This window comes from Drosophila takahashii, chromosome 3L (assembly GCF_030179915.1).
Source record: "Drosophila takahashii strain IR98-3 E-12201 chromosome 3L, DtakHiC1v2, whole genome shotgun sequence".
NCBI lineage: Eukaryota > Metazoa > Arthropoda > Insecta > Diptera > Drosophilidae > Drosophila > Drosophila takahashii.
Genome location: NC_091680.1, coordinates 14569037 through 14586332, shown reverse-complemented (window position 1 = coordinate 14586332; position 17296 = coordinate 14569037). Strand labels below are relative to the sequence as shown.

The following is a 17296-nucleotide window of genomic DNA, read 5'->3' as shown; positions in this document are numbered from 1 at the left end:
CGTGACTTGGAAAGTGACAAAACAATTTTATAGCAAATAAATGGAATTATTTTTTAGCAGAGATTTGCTTTTTACAATATTTGATTTTTATGTAATATTTCAAACACTAAAATTAATCAAAAGATTAGTTTTTTATTTGTTCACAGTTATTTTTATCAGTGACTCATTCCACGGCGTGACTTACACGTGACCCATCCCTAACTCTTTACTTAAATCCCATCCCTAATGGGGGGTGTATAAAAGTTGTATTGCCTGCAGTTTGTTATTTATTATTTTCCCTCAAAACAATGGATAATTCGAATGGAATTCATTATATTGAACTGTCACCAAATCCCATACGTTTCGATGCCGTGAGCCAGCTAACAAATGTCTTTTTCGATGACTCCAACAAGCAGGTAAACTAAAAACAAGTTACCAAATGCAATTAAGAGGTGCTAAACCCAATATCTTTCAGATCTTTGCTGTTCGATCTGGTGGAGCTACGGGTGTGGTGGTCAAGGGACCCGGCTCCACCGAGGATACCGTCATCTCGTTTTGCATGAATGATCGTGGCGGAGCTATACGATCCATCAAATTCTCACCGGATAATCAAATCCTCGCCGTTCAGCGAAAGGAAAACGCCGTGGAGTTTATATGCTTCCAGGGGGATCAACCTCTGCTGCAGGAGATCATCACGCACCAGGTGAAGACCATGATCCATGGCTTCGTGTGGGTCCACAATCGAGAGGTGGCCCTGATCTCGAATACGGGTGTTGAAGTGTACACCGTGGTTCCGGAAAAGCGACAGGTGCGCTCTGTGAAATCCCTAAGCATCGGAATCAAGTGGTTCGCCTGGTGCTGTGATGCCAATGTGGCTCTGCTTTGCACCACCGAGGGAAATTCCCTGATTCCGGTCCTGGTCAAGCAGAAGGTCATCACCAAGCTGCCCAAAGTGGACTGTAAGTTGATCTCATATATCCCTTTGATATACAATCCTTATAAAACTCCCTTTAACCTTTTTTTAGTGGGCAATCCCAGTCGAGATGTCCAGGAGAGCAAGGTAACCTTGGGTCAGGTGTACGGCGTCCTGGCCGTGCTTATCCTCCAGTCAAACAGCAGCTCCGGTCAGATGGAAGTGGAGGTGCACCTGCTCAATGGCCCCGGTTTGGCGCCCCGCAAGTGCCACGTCCTTCGCTTGAGTCTCGTGGGTCGCTTCGCGATCAACACGGTGGATAATCTGATTGTGGTGCACCACCAGGCTTCGGGGACTTCGTTGCTATTCGATATTTCCCTGCCCGGCGAGGTGATCAATGAAATAACCTACCATACGCCAGTTACCCCAGGACGTTCCATTAAACCTTTTGGCTTGAAGCTACCTTCGCTGTCGCCCGATGGTCAGATTCTGCAGTGCGAGTTGTGTGGGTATTAAATCTACTTCTTAAAACCTTGATTACATTATTAATCCCTTGCAGATTCCACCCACTGGGTGCTGTTTCAGCCCAATATCGTAATCGATGCCAAGTTGGGTTGCATGTGGTTCCTGAATCTCTGCATAGAACCCTTGTGCCAACTGATTTCGGATCGCATTCGACTTACAGAGTTTCTGCTGCAGCGCAGCAGTGGCAAGCAAATGCTATTAAAGGTTGTGGGGCAGTTGGTGGATGATCAATACAAGGGAACGCTTTTGCCAGTTTTAGAGACCATCTTCAGCAGGATTAACAAGATATATGCGTAAGATTACGATCAATAGATTCTATAAATTTATATATAATTTTATTATATACATTTCAGCTCCTGGGTTCAATTGGAATTGCAAAATCAAACCGCTCAGCCCTCGAATGTCAAGACTTCCACCTTGAAGCAAAGCACTCCGCCCATTGTGCTTATAGAACAACTAGATATGGTACAGATCTTCCAGCGCATTGCCCGTCGGCCGTACACGGAATCTATCCTTATGCTTTACCTGCAATCCCTGAACAAATTCAACATTGCCGCCCAGGAGGAGCTGAGCAAGATGATCATCAGCGAGCTGATCAACAATCGCAGCTTCGACACCTTGCGACGCCTGGTCAGCTATTCAATGCTGCTGGAATCCAAGTCGGTGGCCTGCTTTTTGCTGTCCCATTCGGATGTGGATACGGCCATATCCCAGGTGGCCATCGATATGCTGGGCAGGATTCAGGCACATGAGGTGGGTAGCTATAAAGTATATTTACATCTTCCCTTTTATTTCTACTGTATATATTTTTCAGATAATTATTGAAGTTATGCTGGGTCAGGGCAAAGTAATTGATGCCTTGAGACTGGCCAAAAACTCCCTGGGCCTGGATAAAGTGCCAGCTCGCAAGTTTCTGGAGGCGGCTCATAAGACAAAAGACGATCTCATCTTTCACAGCGTTTTCAGATTCTTCCAAATGCGAAACCTGAAGCTTTATGAGACCTTGTCTTTTCCCAAGGGTGAGAAAAACGTTTTAAATCTGAAATTGTTTACTGAAATTTAAATCTATTTTCACATATTTAACAGCCGAACAATGCACCGAGTTTATACAGCATTATAACAATACTTTTCCTGTGGATAATCCCACCAAGGCGACAGTAAGTTAAAGAAAAGGGATGAAATTAGTAATTTGTGATTATTGTAATTAAAAGTGTGCTTGAAAAGTATTAATATACTTTGGTAATGTAAATATTTGTATCCCAAGTTCAGTGTCCCATATATTTCATATTTATTTTATAAGAAAATAAACGAATGACTTGAACAAAGACTAAAACGCCGGTTTTATCATGCAATTTCTTTACTTACACATACAATACATGGTGTTGTACAATAAATACATAGAGGAATAATTGGAATATACAAAAAGACACAGCAAACTAACTGAATCGCCTGGGCGGCGCCTTTAGCTGCAACGCGCCCATTTCCAGGGACGTGGAAATGCTGATTAGATTTTTATTTGGCCGCGGCAAAGCAAGACTTTGATCCGGAATAACCGAGAAGCACCTGGGACATTCCTCAAACTGCGTTTCCGCCTCCTCCATGCACTCCTCGTGCAAGCCGTGACCGCAGCCGCCGAGGATTAGCACTTGGCTGTGATCGTACAGCCTTTGGCGGCACACGGAGCACTTGGTGCTGGTCACCCAGAGGCCACGACGCGCGTTTCGATACCGCTGCGCAAACTCGAGGTGAAGACTTTGGCACAACATTCCGGCCGAATGGCGCAGACCCTCCGTTTGCTGCCTCGAACTATCCAGCATGCCCATCAGCAGATCCTTGATATCACCAAAGCTGCTCGACACATTGTGGGTGTTCATAATCAGCTGAACCAAATTATGCAGATCGATATGCTGCGAGGCCTCGTGCAGCAGCGACTTGGTGATGGACTGCAGCTCCTGGAGCGGCAGAATATATTGCAGTAGGACAAACCAACAGCGCTCGAGTTCCGCTGCGGGTAGAATATTAGAGCCTCGACCGAGAAGAGCACAGATTTCCTGCGCCTCCTTGGCGGCCTCCTCGTCGCCGCCAGCGACGGATTTCAGCAGATCCATGGACAAGTCGAAGGCTTTCGCATAGCTCTCCTGCATTTCGTACAGGTAAATCACAGATCGGTTTAGGTGATGGCTCTCCACGATGGCAATGGCGTGATCCAAACGATAGCCCGAATGATTGCATACCAGAAATTCCTGGACAGCAGCAGGCGATTCCATTTTGCAATGCAGTTCGAGTAGCAACTCCAACTGGCTGGCTTCCAGTTCAGTTCGACGATCATTGAGGCACTTGAGGAACACATAAAGCAGAGGCTCCTCCTTTCTTAGGTTATCTAGAAGCTCTGGAATCTTTTCGGGATAGTGCAAGGCCAGCAGGCGCGTGGTTTCCTTGGCATTGATTTTCAGCAACTCCCTGAAGTGCCTCCTCAACTGCTGGTAAATGCATCGCTCTGGCGTGATAACATGACGCTCCATATAAGCAAACATAGTTTCATGCCTGGCTTCGTTTCGAATGTAGCAATCCAGGATGGTGTCGTATCGATTGAGCTTCTCCAGCAGATACTCCACCACACAATAGCATTTGGCCCGCTCGGCCAGCCGCAGCTGCTCCTCATCGCTGCTGATCTCGGCCAGGCAGTTGGAGGATAGCAGCTCATGCCAGGCGTTCTCCCGCTCGGAATGCTGACGACTACTCTCGTTGGCAATCTCCTCCTGCGCCAGGTGACTGAGGACTCGCTCCAAAAGCTGCCTGTCGCGAGGGAGGCACTGCATCGAAATCTGCTGGGCAATGAAGTTCAACAGGCAGCCGATCTCCGCCCACTAAAAGGAAATACAAGGGAATGTTTTAATATAAAACTTTTATAAGATTAAAATTAGAGCCCAGGGTGAATCATTTAATTTTTCTTATTTGTTTAATTCCATTCTATGTGAAATAAATAGAATGTTTTTCTAATTCATTTCAAATTGAATAAATGAATAAATAATTTTTATGAATTTTTGGAATTTGCCAGATTTCTTTTGTGTTTTCTCCTGAGAACAAAAAGTGGAAAATTAACTGCTTAGTAAATAAAATTCAGGCAGATTTAATCACAAAATTATGGCCCTTTCTTCTTCTAAAGAAATTGTCGTTTGAATTATTTCGGAATTCATGCCATTAAATTCTATTAAACTCAAAATTCAAATTCATTCAATTCTATTAAACTCAAAATTCAAATTCATTCAATTCTATTAAACTCAAAATTCTAATTAACTCGTTCATATAAAACAAAAAATTCAAAATAATTCACTGAATCCTTTCATGCAGGGCTCTAATTAAAAGTAAGTTGATTATAAAATCTCACTGTGGCATTTTCGGGCGACATTATCTCCAGCAGCAGGTTGATAATCCTCTTGCGATGCGATAGACCCAGCTCGTTGCTGAATTCTCGCTCCTGAAAGGCCAGCGATATCACGTTTAGGGTTTCCCGCGTGTCGAACTTCAAGAGAGCTCTAAGATAGGGATAAGGCATCTCATCGCCGGCATTCTCCTTCGATTGCTGAGAGGTCAGACAACGCAGGACATCGTGCTTCACTTGATGCACCAGCTCCACGGGAATTTCCCCGCTGGGATAGCCCCTTCCCGCCAGACAACTGGACACGTAGACCAGCAGGCAGTTGCCCAAATCCGTTTCTTCCGGAGTCACCAAAGGCAAAAGTTCTGTCAGCGCCGCCGTATAATCATTCAAAGCCTGCGTATTGAGGTAGATCTGTGCTCGGTACAAACGATGCTTCTTCACAGCTTTCAGCACCTGATTCAAGTCCAGGCACATCCAGTCCAGCTTCAGGATGAGCCGTTCCAGTTTGGCAGGCGAGTGCTCCAGCCAGTAGTCCACCAAAGCCTGGGAAATCACGGGATTAACACTGCGTATCGTTTCCCTTTCGATGTGCTCGGAAATGTGTTGCAGGAAAAGCTCTGTGCTGCTGTTGTGCAGCTTCTCCCACAGCTGCGTCCACAGAAGATCGAGTTCGCCCACGGTTATAAGGCAGTTGACAATGGCACCGAGACAATAGTCGGGCGCCCGGGCGGAATTTGCTATATATTCTTTAAACAGCATGATGATGCGCTCTTTGGCTTGGGCGCGTTTTCTCGGACGATCCACGGAGGCCAGGTAGCCATCCAAGGCCAGTTGACAGGCTTCCTGCCAGCGGTGGTGTTTTACCTGGTAAATAAATAGATGAGCTGTTGATTGGTCATAGTAAATCCTCATTTATAATCTTACCAGATAGCTAATCCTCTCGGACCACGTTCTAACTCCAATTATATGCAGCGATCTGGCGCCCAAAACATAAAGCTGCGTTCCCCGTGAAACTACAGAGTTATAACAGGCATTTGAGCCAGCTAAAGCGAAGGCAGGCGACACATTACCACCCGTGGCCAGTCCTTTAAACTGCGCCGAGCCATAAACCAACCCAGCATTCGCCATATCCATGCATTCCAGCTCCTTGCTCGATCTCACGTCCACCAGGTGAATAACCTCCGCCGTGTCCAACGAGGCCACGCACTTGGGGCCCAGCCAGTGGGCAGATAGCAGGCTGCCTTGCAGCTGGACATGACGCAGATACAGCAGAGTGATCCTCCCGTTCGAGACGAAGAGTTGGTGAAAGAACAATTGATTGCCGCGGCCCACAACAATCACGGGATCCACGGAACGCGAAGTGTCGGCCGCCTGGATGAGCACCAAATGCCAGGCGAGAAGGGGCAGGCAATCCGGCGGTCCCTGGAGCACGTGATACTTGATGACCCTCAACCTCGGCCTTACGGTGACTATGAAATACTTGGACAACGTGGCCAGGGCCACAATGCAGTACTGGTCCAGTTCGTGGCGACCCTGGGCGTCCATTATCAGCGGCTCCACGGCGCAGACTTCGCCGCGAGCGCCGGAAAACAAGCATCTCGACTGGCAGCCGCGGATGCCCAGCTTCCGGGTGAAACTGAGCGACCACACGGATCCGCCGGCATCGGCACACAAGGCTAGCGAGGATCGGGAGGTCCACTTAACGTGTAGCACCCCGGTATTCGGGGTTATCACATCGAACAGCTCGCGGAGCACGTCTCCTGTGTGGGTGTCCACCATGGCCACCAATCCTCTGGAGTAACCGGCCAAAAGCCGTGTGGAATCGGCATTAAAGGCCAAACTGGCCACCGCACCCTGGCCATGCTTATCCTGATGAGCCCACTTGAGGGTTTGGGTCACATCGAAGTTGAGGATGCGTCCATGGGAAGTCCCAATCGCTATGAAGGCGGAAACGGCGCAGGAACTGGCTGCACCGGCATTTACACGTTCCGCCGCCGAGGAAAGTTGGGCGGAAATGCCGTGGAGCAGAGTATATCTCATGATGGATCCTCCGCCTCCACGGCCATCTGTCCTAATCGTGGAATCCTCGCCAATCGAGGGCGTGGGCGTGGCATGCGGCATCGGCATTCCCAGTTCGGAGGCCACATCCGAATCCGCCTCGAATTCACTGAGCACCGCCTCCAAAGTGGGCAGCACATCGGTGGGCGGAATGGCAAACTCGGCATCATCTAGCTATTGAGTTTTAGATCAAGAGATATATAGAAATATATATATTTTATAGGGGGTCTAATCCCAAACTCACGTCCTCAAAATCCAGCTGCAGGGATTCGGCCAGCAAACTGTCCGTGGAGCCCCGCTCCGATTCCAGCAGCGATTGCAGCGACGGCGCCTTCAGCTCCGACATGCTCCCGGTTCTTTCGGTCCTGATCCCTCCCCCCAAAATTTGGAATTTTAAGCGATTTTGTTTTTATCAATGATTTTTACGCCCATCGAAGGACTGCCCACTCGTTTGCAAATTCCTTAGTTTTATTTATCGATTTAAGTAATCGATGTTTTGGAGATGGCACAATGCGTTGCAAAAAATGAAAATATTTAGGGTGTTCTGTTTATCAGCTGTTACATAAAACAAATTACATATTTCAATTTATGTATTTCCTAAGCTGTGTTTGAGTACCCAGAATATTTCAACAACTCGAAAGCCTCTTTAAAAAGCAAAGTTCAAATCACATTAAGAAGCGCAAGTCTACGAAAATGTTCAGCTTCTGAATACAAATCTCTGATTTGTATTTGCTGATTTCTGAGAATTTAATTTGATAATTTGATAAACAGCTGAAAGCAATCTAACCATTTAGGAATACCCTTAATATTTTACTTCTGTGGAAAGGTCTGTTACGTTTTCTTACGTTTGCCTAAAAATTGCTTATATGCGGCGGTCACACTCTTAAATGTGACCATACTCCGTTTTGTTTTCATCGCGTTCGGTCCTCGGCAGCGGATAAATTTGTTTGAACATTGCGAGGCCAGAAACTTAATTAAAATGCAATAAAATGTGTTTCCCTCAATTCGGACGATCGCGCTTGCAACAACAGTGCCGCGCAATTGATTTATAATCGCACTCGCTTATCTGCGGATTGAAGAAGCCAGAGTTCGCGGGGCAACAACAAAACGCGAGTGGAAATTTCGATTTTTGTATTGTTTGTTGCCAGCCTAAAACGATTGTGCAAAATGGGCATTAGCAGACTGTAACGATTATTAATACACATGGACGCAGTGTTGTGGGCGAGAAACATATAAATGATTTATTTGTTTATTTGAGCGTGCGGCGGCTTGCCAAATTAATCGCTCTCTCCTCCTGGCATTTACACTCTCTTCTTTACGCGCCTTTCATTCAGTCGCGCGCGTGTGTGTGGGTGGGTGTGCGTGTGAGGCGAGTGACGTAAACAAATGCACAAAGCGAATGAGTGCAAGAATTTGAAAAATGCGATTGTCGATTCACGTGCCAAAAAAAGTAACAACAAAGGCAAATAAAAGAGAGAGAGAGAACAACTCAACTCGAGCAGCAAGAAATTGACATAACAGTATTGTTTTCGGCTCTCTGTTTTGTGCACCGTATTCGCTGCATTTTCCTGGCTCAGCTGTGCAATTTCGCCCTGGTGTTGGTGAGCGCAACACGTTTGTGTGCGAGTGGGAGAGATAGAGAGAGAGCGAACGTAAACTCCTCTGCCAGCGTCGCTGCCGCAGTCGGCGTAGGCAGCGTGCGTCATTGATGCGACAGGTAAGAAGAAGCAGTCAAAATTGCCCAATTTTCTAAATTACCATAGTTAATTACTTAGCTAGACAAATATGAAAACCAAACTTATCAATTAGGCGCTCCGGCGGCACCTTTGCAGGTAATTTTCCCAAGCACACGCACACACACTCGCCTGCCGGAACGTAAATAAAGCTCTCCATGCAGCTTCGTTTACGTTTTTCGAGATAAGAAAAACGAGTTGAGCGGCACGTTAATGACACTCGCGGAGCATTCTTGCACACGCTGCGGCTCCTCTTTCTCTGCCCCTCCTCCGCTCATTCTTGCTGTCTCCGTCTCTGCCACCACCCCACCCCCCCTTCATCACGCTCTTGGCCCCAACTTGTCGATCGGAAATCGCTGGACATTGTTTGTGAGTCGCGAGTCGCCAGTCGCCCGTCGCGCTAGTTTTTCCACATTTGTCATACACTATCTATAAAGAAGAAGTTACCTGGATTTTTGGCTCAGGAGATTCCGAAATTATGTAAGGGATCCAATAGAAATATTAATATATTCATTGAATTCTTAGGAAATCCACAAAATTATACATACAACTATCAAGATATTTAAAGATAACAAAAAAGTTTATCATAATTGTAAAGGTATTTAAAAATAAAAAGGTAAAAAAAGGGATATTATATTTGGAAAGGTTCCGTTTTTGTTCTATAATTCTAAAATCAATATTATTAGAATGAATTATTTGTGGAATCTGAATTCAATCATAATATATTTACATTCGTAAAAAGGATTATGTTTGATTTAACACTGCATCTAGGTTTTCCACATTTTTCGTACACTAACTACATATAAGGAAGGAGATACCTTGATTTTCCGACAGAAAGATTAATACCAAAAAACCGTTAAATTTTGAGAACGTTTATTATTAATAGCTCAAATCCATAAACATAATTAAAGGTTTAAAAATTAATATATTCCTCATAAACCCTTATATTTTTGAAAATTAATTTTGTTCGATTTTAAAATTTTTATAAACTAATATAAAGGCAGCTAAAAAGTTCACAATTTTAATCAAAAATCTCAAATTCCCAAATATTCATCCCAATGGTTCAAGTTGTGGGTCACAGCTGAAAAATTAATTTTTGGACAAGGAAAGTTAACTCGCTTTGTTTATTATTAATTGAAGAGAATGGATCTTCAGCTGATCTTTCATTTAATTAATTCATTCGGACGCCTCAAGTAAAAGTTCAAAGCTCTTTTATTAAATTAAAGTGTATGACTGTTCTTAAATTTCTCCTTTCTGTTAATATTTCATACATATTATTTAATAAGTTTTGTTTTCACAGTTTGTTGTGCTATTCCGAACCATAGAACGGATATTATTTCGTTTTAATTGGTATTTAAACGTTTGAAAGGTGTCATTGAATGTATAGCATTTTAATAGCCCAATTAAAAATGTCTTTCCTCCGAATTTGGTGATAAGCTTATTTGCCGTATCATTTTGCCTTATCAATAAAATATGTATGTAAATTGTACACTTCGTAGGGCAAGAAACTGTTTATTAATTATTCATTTAATGTCTGAATTAAAATAGGTCAAACCTGTTATGTATTTGGGAGCCAATTGAAATTTTATAGGAATTCGGTTGAACGACTTGATTGTGTTCTTGAACTGGTCAAGATCCGAAAAAGAATTCTTGAGAGAGCATTCCACATTTGTAGGGCCTCCTCTTGCCCCTAATCGTTCTTGTTTATTATTGTTGACCGTGCGCTTTGGATTCCTTTTTCTCGTCTGGCCTTTTATTTTCTTCTCGCCCTCTGTGTGTTTGTCGTTCATGGTCACAAAATTTATTGGTCAACATTTTATCTTGGCCCCGGCACCCACGTCGACTCCTTTTCCAGCTTTGCAACTTGTTTGCTTCTCGTTCCACCTATTTTTCTTCTTTTCTTGGCCATTCTCTCTCGCCGGCCGCCCACATGGAAATTTAACGCTTCAACACGTTCAGATTTTTACCAAAAAGAAAAACCAAATCAAAAGAAGAAAAATACTCGAGAGCGCGGCGCTCAAAACAAATATTTTCAAGATAAGTTATGGGCATATAGCTCGGGTTCCGTTTCTCCAGCTATGAAAAAAGTTTAATGGGAAATATCTTAATTTTTATAAACTTGGCGGCGCACATAAATTATCGGTGCGGAATTCTTCTCGCGGCTTTCATGGTTTTTCGTTTTTTCCCGCTGGCTTTTTGTTTGTCTTGCGCATACTTTTCGTGACTTTCCGCCTTTGTTTATCTTGAGGCGATTGTTTATCTTGATGCCTCTCAGATATTTTCGGGTGCAGCCCCGCCCCGTCCTTTTCCAATATAGCTCATAGCTTGTAGCACACATATAGCAATATAGCCCCATCCAGCAAATTGGCAATTGCAGCAGCTGCTGGTGCATAACTCAGCAGGCCCTTCAGGCATTAACCCTTTGTTGCCCACATGATAAACGATAGCTTGTTAATAAATCACAAGCCAAATGTGTGCGAGTTTGTGTGCTGCTCCTGGGTTTGTATGTCCTGGGTGGTCAGGACATGCAGAAAAAGTAGTAACAAGGTTGCCTACGTCCTTTTATTCACTGGAAAAAATTAAGATTTATGAAAAGGAGATTTAATATCTGCATTACTTGCTTAGAATATATTAAAATAGTTATTTTATTTATATTAAAAAATATACGTTCATATTTGGGAAAATATTTAGAAGACAATATAAAAAGATTTTGATTAGAATTAGAATCTACAAAATGTAAAAATGCTTTAATAGAAAATATTTTCAAATAAAGATGTATTTTTCATAAAAATAACTCACTCTATTACAATAACAATTTTATTCATATTAAAAATATGCACTGATATTATTTTACCTATTAGAAGCTCAAAAAAATAAATAAACAATATTTTTTTTTTTTTTAAAAAAGACACATTTTTCTATAATTGACACCATTTCTATAATTAATCCACATATAAAATTAAATCATTTAAGTTTCATATTTTTTGCTGTGTGCTCCTGTGCTGCATCCCCTGGTTGTATGCAACATGATTGGCTCTGCTCTCAGCACAGGATACTCGTATTTCATATGCCTTTGCTAGATTTATGAAGTGCCGGACTGAGTCCCGGGCCGAGTCCTTAGCTGAGTCCTTTGCCACATTGCCTTTGCCTCGGCTGCCTTTGGCATTCTAATAATTTTTTATTGTTGTCGTTTAAGTGGCCCATTGTACAGCTGGCAACATATTGTGTGCTTGCTGCAACATCGCCCTGCCACTTGATAACAGAGTAGGTGCTTTCCATTGGCCCATCCTTCATACTTTTTTGATTTGTTTGATTTTGGCTCTTGTGCCACAGAACCAGTTGTCCAATTCTGCATTCCTGGCCTGCAACTCGAGTGCTTCGAGTGGCTCTTCCAGATAGAAATACGTTTATAATTAGACGTTGGTGATTAGTTGGGGTTTTGTTTGCGAAACCGGAAGAACAGCTTTTGGGGCAATGTCTTCTCGAGCCCGAGATTATTATCAATAATTTTAGTTAATTAAATCGAGTGAGGAATTTGACTGGCAGTTGTGAAGTTTGGTATGAAGATTTCACATTCTTTGAAAACAAGTATATTTCGACAGGGAGCTTTGATTGATTCTGTTGACTGAGGAGAGATGAATAAAGACATGAGTACCTGCTAATTGGAATTTCAAATTATTTGTTTATATTTAACAAATGTGGTTTTAGTTATTCTATTTCCAAATTGATGACGCAGTCTAAGATTTATTGTAATATAATTTAACAGAGACTTTTTCTAGACATACTGAATTATATATATTTGCAAACATGGTTTCCTCGTCATTGTAAAGATTTATTCTTTGTATATATTTTATGATCAATACCATTATATTTTTTAGTTTTTTATTAACTGCCAAGTAAATAGGATTTTCTGTTCAACTTCCTTATAAAATTCAATTAGATTTGTCTCATTTCTTTTCTTTTAAACATCAAAACATACTTGGGTTCTTAATAAACTACCCAATAAAAGTGAAGAACTGTAACTACTTGGGACTGAGAACCAGTTTCCCATTTAATTCGTGAAACCGCTCCCGAGTAAAGCCGATCTAGGACTTAATCTGGCCCATTCTTCACGGCAATCTATTATGTCTAAATTTCAGCTCACGCCTTTCTGCTGCTGCTTACGCCCGTCTGACAAATCTCGTTTGATGCGGCTTAGGATGATGATGCATTGAGTGTCCCAGTTTCCTCCGCCAGCCATTCATGCGCCATTCCCCGTTCATATTTCTTTCATGCTCGCCCAGCATTCAGACTCAGAGTCAGAGTCAGATTCATGTTCAGAATTCAGATTCAGATGGATGCTTAGTGCATTCGGCTTAGCCATTATTCCGGGCCCGCTGACAATCAAAGAGCTAGCCTGGAAAAAGCCAGGCCAAGTGGGTATGGAAAATATGGCTGAGATGAAGATGAAGGGGCTTCTTAATAAATGATTTGCTGCTGCATGGTCTGTGGAGAGTCCTTGTTTGCCGCTTTTGTTTTTTCCTTATGATTATGATTTGCCGGGACGCTGGGACGAAAGCAAAATGCCAAATAAGCCGTCTGAAAAGGTCGAGTGAGTCGGAGTCGGTTTGCTAACAGAATTTGCATCTGCGTTGGGTTGCCAGGGGCGCCGAATATACAAGTAGATATGTATGTACTTATGTACCCAAAATACGAAAGGATTATATATTCGGGTGCACATAGGTCGTATGTATTTCTAAGCCCGCATCCGGATTGATTTCGCATCGAACTCCCGCTTGCCTTTTATTTTTCCTTTTTGTTTTTTTTTTGTGGCCCCTGCTAATTAGCAGGTTCTGCTCTGCGAGATTTGTCCGGATTCGCTTTTGGCTGTTGGTTGGGTCCGACAGTGTTAATGACTATGCTAATAATGGCCTTTGTTTGTTGTTATTGCCGTGGAGGCCAACACCAACTGCAGCTGCCACCAGTTGGCTGCAGGATTACCAATAAAAGCTGGGCAAAGAGCAATGCTGTTTCTATTTATGGATTGCCATTGGCCTCTGCTAATTCACCATGGATTTCGCCCGAATTTTCGGGGATTGGGAAACCTCAACGATTTTTATTATTTTAATTTTAAGGATTGTGCTAATGGCATTTATTGATGACTGACTTCGTTGGAAATGTAATAATTAGCAGTGGGAATTGGTTAAAGCAGGAGAGGTATTTGAGATTTATTTTTCACAATTTTGCTAATAACACTATGGTCGAATGGTTTGATTAATCTTCAAAGTATTACAATTAGTATTGGGAATTGGTTTAAAATAGTTTTTAGGTAATTAGTTGTGTGAAATATAGTTTTAATTATAACTAGTCATCGGATAATGTGCAATAAGGTATTCTAATGTCTATTTATAACCTTAGTAAATCAATATTTGTGTGGTACTATTTTCTGTTTACCTCTGTTTTCATTATAGTTATTTTCCAATTGTTTTTTTTATCACTTTACATTCTGTTTTTAATTATTTTCTACTTGGAGGTAAGAGAGGTAATAAGTAGCATCCGATTTCACTTGTTCCTTTTGTGATTGAAACCCCATAAACTTCCTTTCCTTATTATCCCTTTTCCCCATGCATTCCCCCAGTATTCTCTTTATGAACTAATAGATTTCCTGTGCAACTGAAGCAGCCTCATTTGCTGCAGCTCAGTGTAAGCTGCTTTGCTGCTATCATTTCCTTCTTCTTTTTTTTTAGATTTTCGTTTGTAACCCTATTTTGTGCAGTAAATGTTTCTGTCAGTGAGGTTTTCTAGTGCTTGGGGCAGCTGGTGTTGAAGTTTCAGTGGGAAACCCTCTTTACTTATTGTTCTCCATTAGGTAGAGCTTTGCACCAGCTACTCCCGAATTCCCTTCTTGCTCCTCCTGCTCAACCCTTTATCTGCGACTCAGTGGCTCTCTGTTTGTATTTTAAAATTTTAAACGTTGCAAATGTTTTGCAACATTTCGACGGCTTTACCAGCTGCTGTGTGCTACTAGTATTCCACTTTTTTATATAGGTTGTGCGATTGCAGTTTGTTGCTGTAGTTGTTGTCGTTATTTGGCCAACACACGCTCGGAATTCCACTTACACACACTTGCTCACACTCGCAACGCAGCTGGCCACACAATGCGGCTGCTTTTGGCCATTTTTCGCACACATTTTTCAAACTCGAAGGCTTTTCTCGCGCTGCGCTTTTCCGTTTTTGTTTGGCGGTGCCCTTTTTTTCCCTTTTCCTTTCCCGCAAAGTATGATGTGCATGTGCCTTTGTGTTGTTGTTGAACAACAATTTGTACACCGCGTTAAACCAGGAAAAGTGGAATAAAATAAAAAACCCGAAGAAATTAGTAGATTCGTTTAGGAGTCCAGGGCGCGGAATACACTTGAAGACTAAAGTTATTGTACCCGTAAAATATTTTCAATTCATTTTGTTGTAAAACATAATAGGATTTAGTTTATCTAATAGTTTTTTTTTTATAAATAAGCATATCGATAAAAAATGTTTTCTACAGTTAATATCATGAAATAAATTTTTGATCTGATATATTTTGTTTTATGAATTTTAAGACATCACTTTGTATAGTACTTTCAAAAATATGTTTCAATTTAAATTATAAATTTTAATGATTAATTTTAAATGATTGAGTAAAATTTTATTATTCAACTTAAAACTATAGCCTTTGTTTTTTTTGTGCATTGTAAACTCTTAGGCAAAAAATATATGTAACACTCCTCCCATAGAAAAAAATATATAAATTTTAAGCAACGCAAGCTGTAAAGCCTGGCATTTTGTTTATAGGGGCGTGGCATCCAAAGTTTATCCCGCTTACCGCTTATGAATGCTGCGGGCGCTGCTTTTGCTTCCTACTTGCCCATTTATTATTTCTTTTATTTTTGCATATTTTTTATGTTTATGCGTTGTTCTTGTACGGCACACACGCACGCATGGTTTTCTGCTGATTGCTTTGTTCCGGCGCTTAAGCGTTATATATATGAACATACGTACATATATGCGTATACCATCCCCAGAAATCCTCGTATCACTTTGTAATGCTTTTTACGAGGCATTTTGCCAAACAAAAACATTTGTATGCTCAGCATGCAATTTACCATACAATTTTTTTGTTTTTAAAGTTTGTTTAAGCTTGTGACGGTTATTTTACTTATCAAATTAGTGCACAGTTTAGCATTCACAGGCTGTCAAACTATCAAAGTTTGCCTCGCAAATAACCCCTTCTCCGGTATAAAAAAAGAAATCAAATTACAGCATTACAAAATTACATTTTAATTGCATGTTGGTCGTGTTCCCTGCAATGTTGCCTGTGTTTGAAGTGTGGGGAAACTATGGGTGGATTTTTTGGGAGGCGAAACACCTAACATCTAACATTTTCGCGCATTTAGCTGTCGTCGACGTCCCGTCCCTTCCCGTCCAGTTGGAAACTTTTTGTTTTGTATACCTTTGACAGAACGGAAAATGAAACGTTTCCAAAAGCCACGACGCTGCCAGGATAAAGGATAAAGTGTGCGTGACATGTCCACGTTCGCCACCCAAAAACCCTTTCTATATCCTCCATATATATATACCATACCCCATCTATATGCCCCGCTTTTGTGTCCACAGCGCTCTGTTCATTTATGTGACGCCGTTTTTAGTTGCTAAAACTTTTGCTCTAAGCTGCCGTTTTTGTGTGAATTGATGGGGGCTGGTTGGGGAAACGGGAATGGGCGTATAAATAGGGACGTTGGATTAGGTTTTGTAGGGAGAGCTGGGAGTTTTTTGGGCGCTGGGTGGGGGCGGTAAGGAAATCGAAATGGATGGCATAAAGTCAATTTGTAAAATGGTGCGCCGGTTTGGTTGGTCATCAATGGACTGGAAAGCTCGTGCCGGATATGGACAGAAAGAGATATTAGTTTATCTGCCGGATTGCCGGGACAGATTTATCCATGGCATTTTTCGCCAGTTGAAAAGTGGATATACCGTATTTCGATTAAAGTGATTGGATATAGGGATTGGGTCGTTGATGTACAGGGGATTTTTTTGACAAATTGTTCGATAGATTGGTGCACTATCCGATTGTTTAGAAAAAGATTTATAAAATAAAAATAAATTTGATTTGAAACAAATAAGAAAAAATATTAAATATTTAGAAAATTTTAGAAAACGATTTATTACAAATTTTGTCATTTTTTTTAAATTAACTGCTATTGTATTCCAAACATTTTCTATTTAATTTGTCACTCTAAAAATACAAATTAAACTTAACTCTCTGTCATGTTTCAAAAGCTTTTAAATCAATGCAATTCAATTAGACCTCCTTTGTTGTCAAAGAGTTTTTTTCCTGTTTGTGCATATTTCCCCTCTTTATCCTCTCCAATCCAATGTGTACTCATTACTGTTCGTTAATTGCATATTTGAAATGCCCAAAAGATCACAATCATTTAGCCATACACGTGCCTCAATTACAAATTCCCCAAGGTGCACCTTCGTCCTTCTCTTTTCCGCACAATCAACACAATCACAATCACAGGCTACAAACACCCGCACATCCCCACATAGATCCCTTGTTGACCCGCTCCTATATATGGCTGCTGGTTCAATTGGTTCGTTCCTTTTTAAAACGCATTGACTCGTTTTAAGTGTAATAGAGTTGCCTGCCAGGCACAGATAGAAGCACAGACACAGATACTCACGCACACA

At 41.7% G+C, this 17296-nt stretch overlaps 3 protein-coding genes across 3 annotated transcripts in view; 2 read left to right on the top strand and 1 right to left on the bottom strand.

Annotated features, from left to right (window-relative positions):
• The first annotated feature begins 204 nt into the window (after positions 1–204).
• Positions 205–2711, top strand: Bulli (regulator of MON1-CCZ1 complex protein bulli). The gene is made up of 7 exons (XM_017155158.3): positions 205–395; positions 455–938; positions 1005–1397; positions 1452–1710; positions 1771–2170; positions 2232–2436; positions 2504–2711. The coding sequence occupies exons 1-7, from the start codon at positions 288–290 to the stop codon at positions 2581–2583; spliced, it is 1929 nt and encodes a 642-aa protein (XP_017010647.2). The 5' UTR covers positions 205–287; the 3' UTR covers positions 2584–2711.
• Positions 2712–2756: 45 nt separating this feature from the next.
• On the bottom strand, positions 2757–7344 carry Vps8 (vacuolar protein sorting 8). The gene is made up of 4 exons (XM_017155157.3): positions 7102–7344; positions 5724–7031; positions 4806–5663; positions 2757–4284 (listed from the first exon to the last, which is right to left on the bottom strand). Exons 1-4 carry the CDS (start codon positions 7201–7203, stop codon positions 2854–2856), a joined length of 3699 nt encoding a protein of 1232 aa, XP_017010646.2. The 5' UTR covers positions 7204–7344; the 3' UTR covers positions 2757–2853.
• A 407-nt stretch (positions 7345–7751) lies between these two features.
• sfl (N-deacetylase and N-sulfotransferase sfl) overlaps positions 7752–17296 on the top strand; it is a 66594-nt gene continuing 57049 nt past the window's right edge. The window contains exon 1 of the mRNA XM_044395839.2: positions 7752–8574. The gene's annotated coding sequence lies outside the window, so the exon portion shown is untranslated. The remainder of the gene's footprint in view (positions 8575–17296) is intronic.

Bases quoted from the DNA above. Each gene is read 5' to 3' on its own strand.
- Bulli (XM_017155158.3), top strand. From the start codon at position 288: ATGGATAATTCGAATGGAATTCATTATATTGAACTGTCACCAAATCCC. The intron at 939-1,004 runs GTAAGTTGATCT...ACCTTTTTTTAG, and splicing joins CAAGCTGCCCAAAGTGGACT to TGGGCAATCCCAGTCGAGAT. The intron at 1,711-1,770 runs GTAAGATTACGA...TATACATTTCAG, and splicing joins AGGATTAACAAGATATATGC to CTCCTGGGTTCAATTGGAAT.
- Vps8 (XM_017155157.3), bottom strand. From the start codon at position 7,203: ATGTCGGAGCTGAAGGCGCCGTCGCTGCAATCGCTGCTGGAATCGGAG. The intron at 5,664-5,723 runs GTAAGATTATAA...TTTATTTACCAG, and splicing joins CCGAGAGGATTAGCTATCTG to GTAAAACACCACCGCTGGCA. The intron at 4,285-4,805 runs GTGAGATTTTAT...ATTTCCTTTTAG, and splicing joins TGTCGCCCGAAAATGCCACA to TGGGCGGAGATCGGCTGCCT.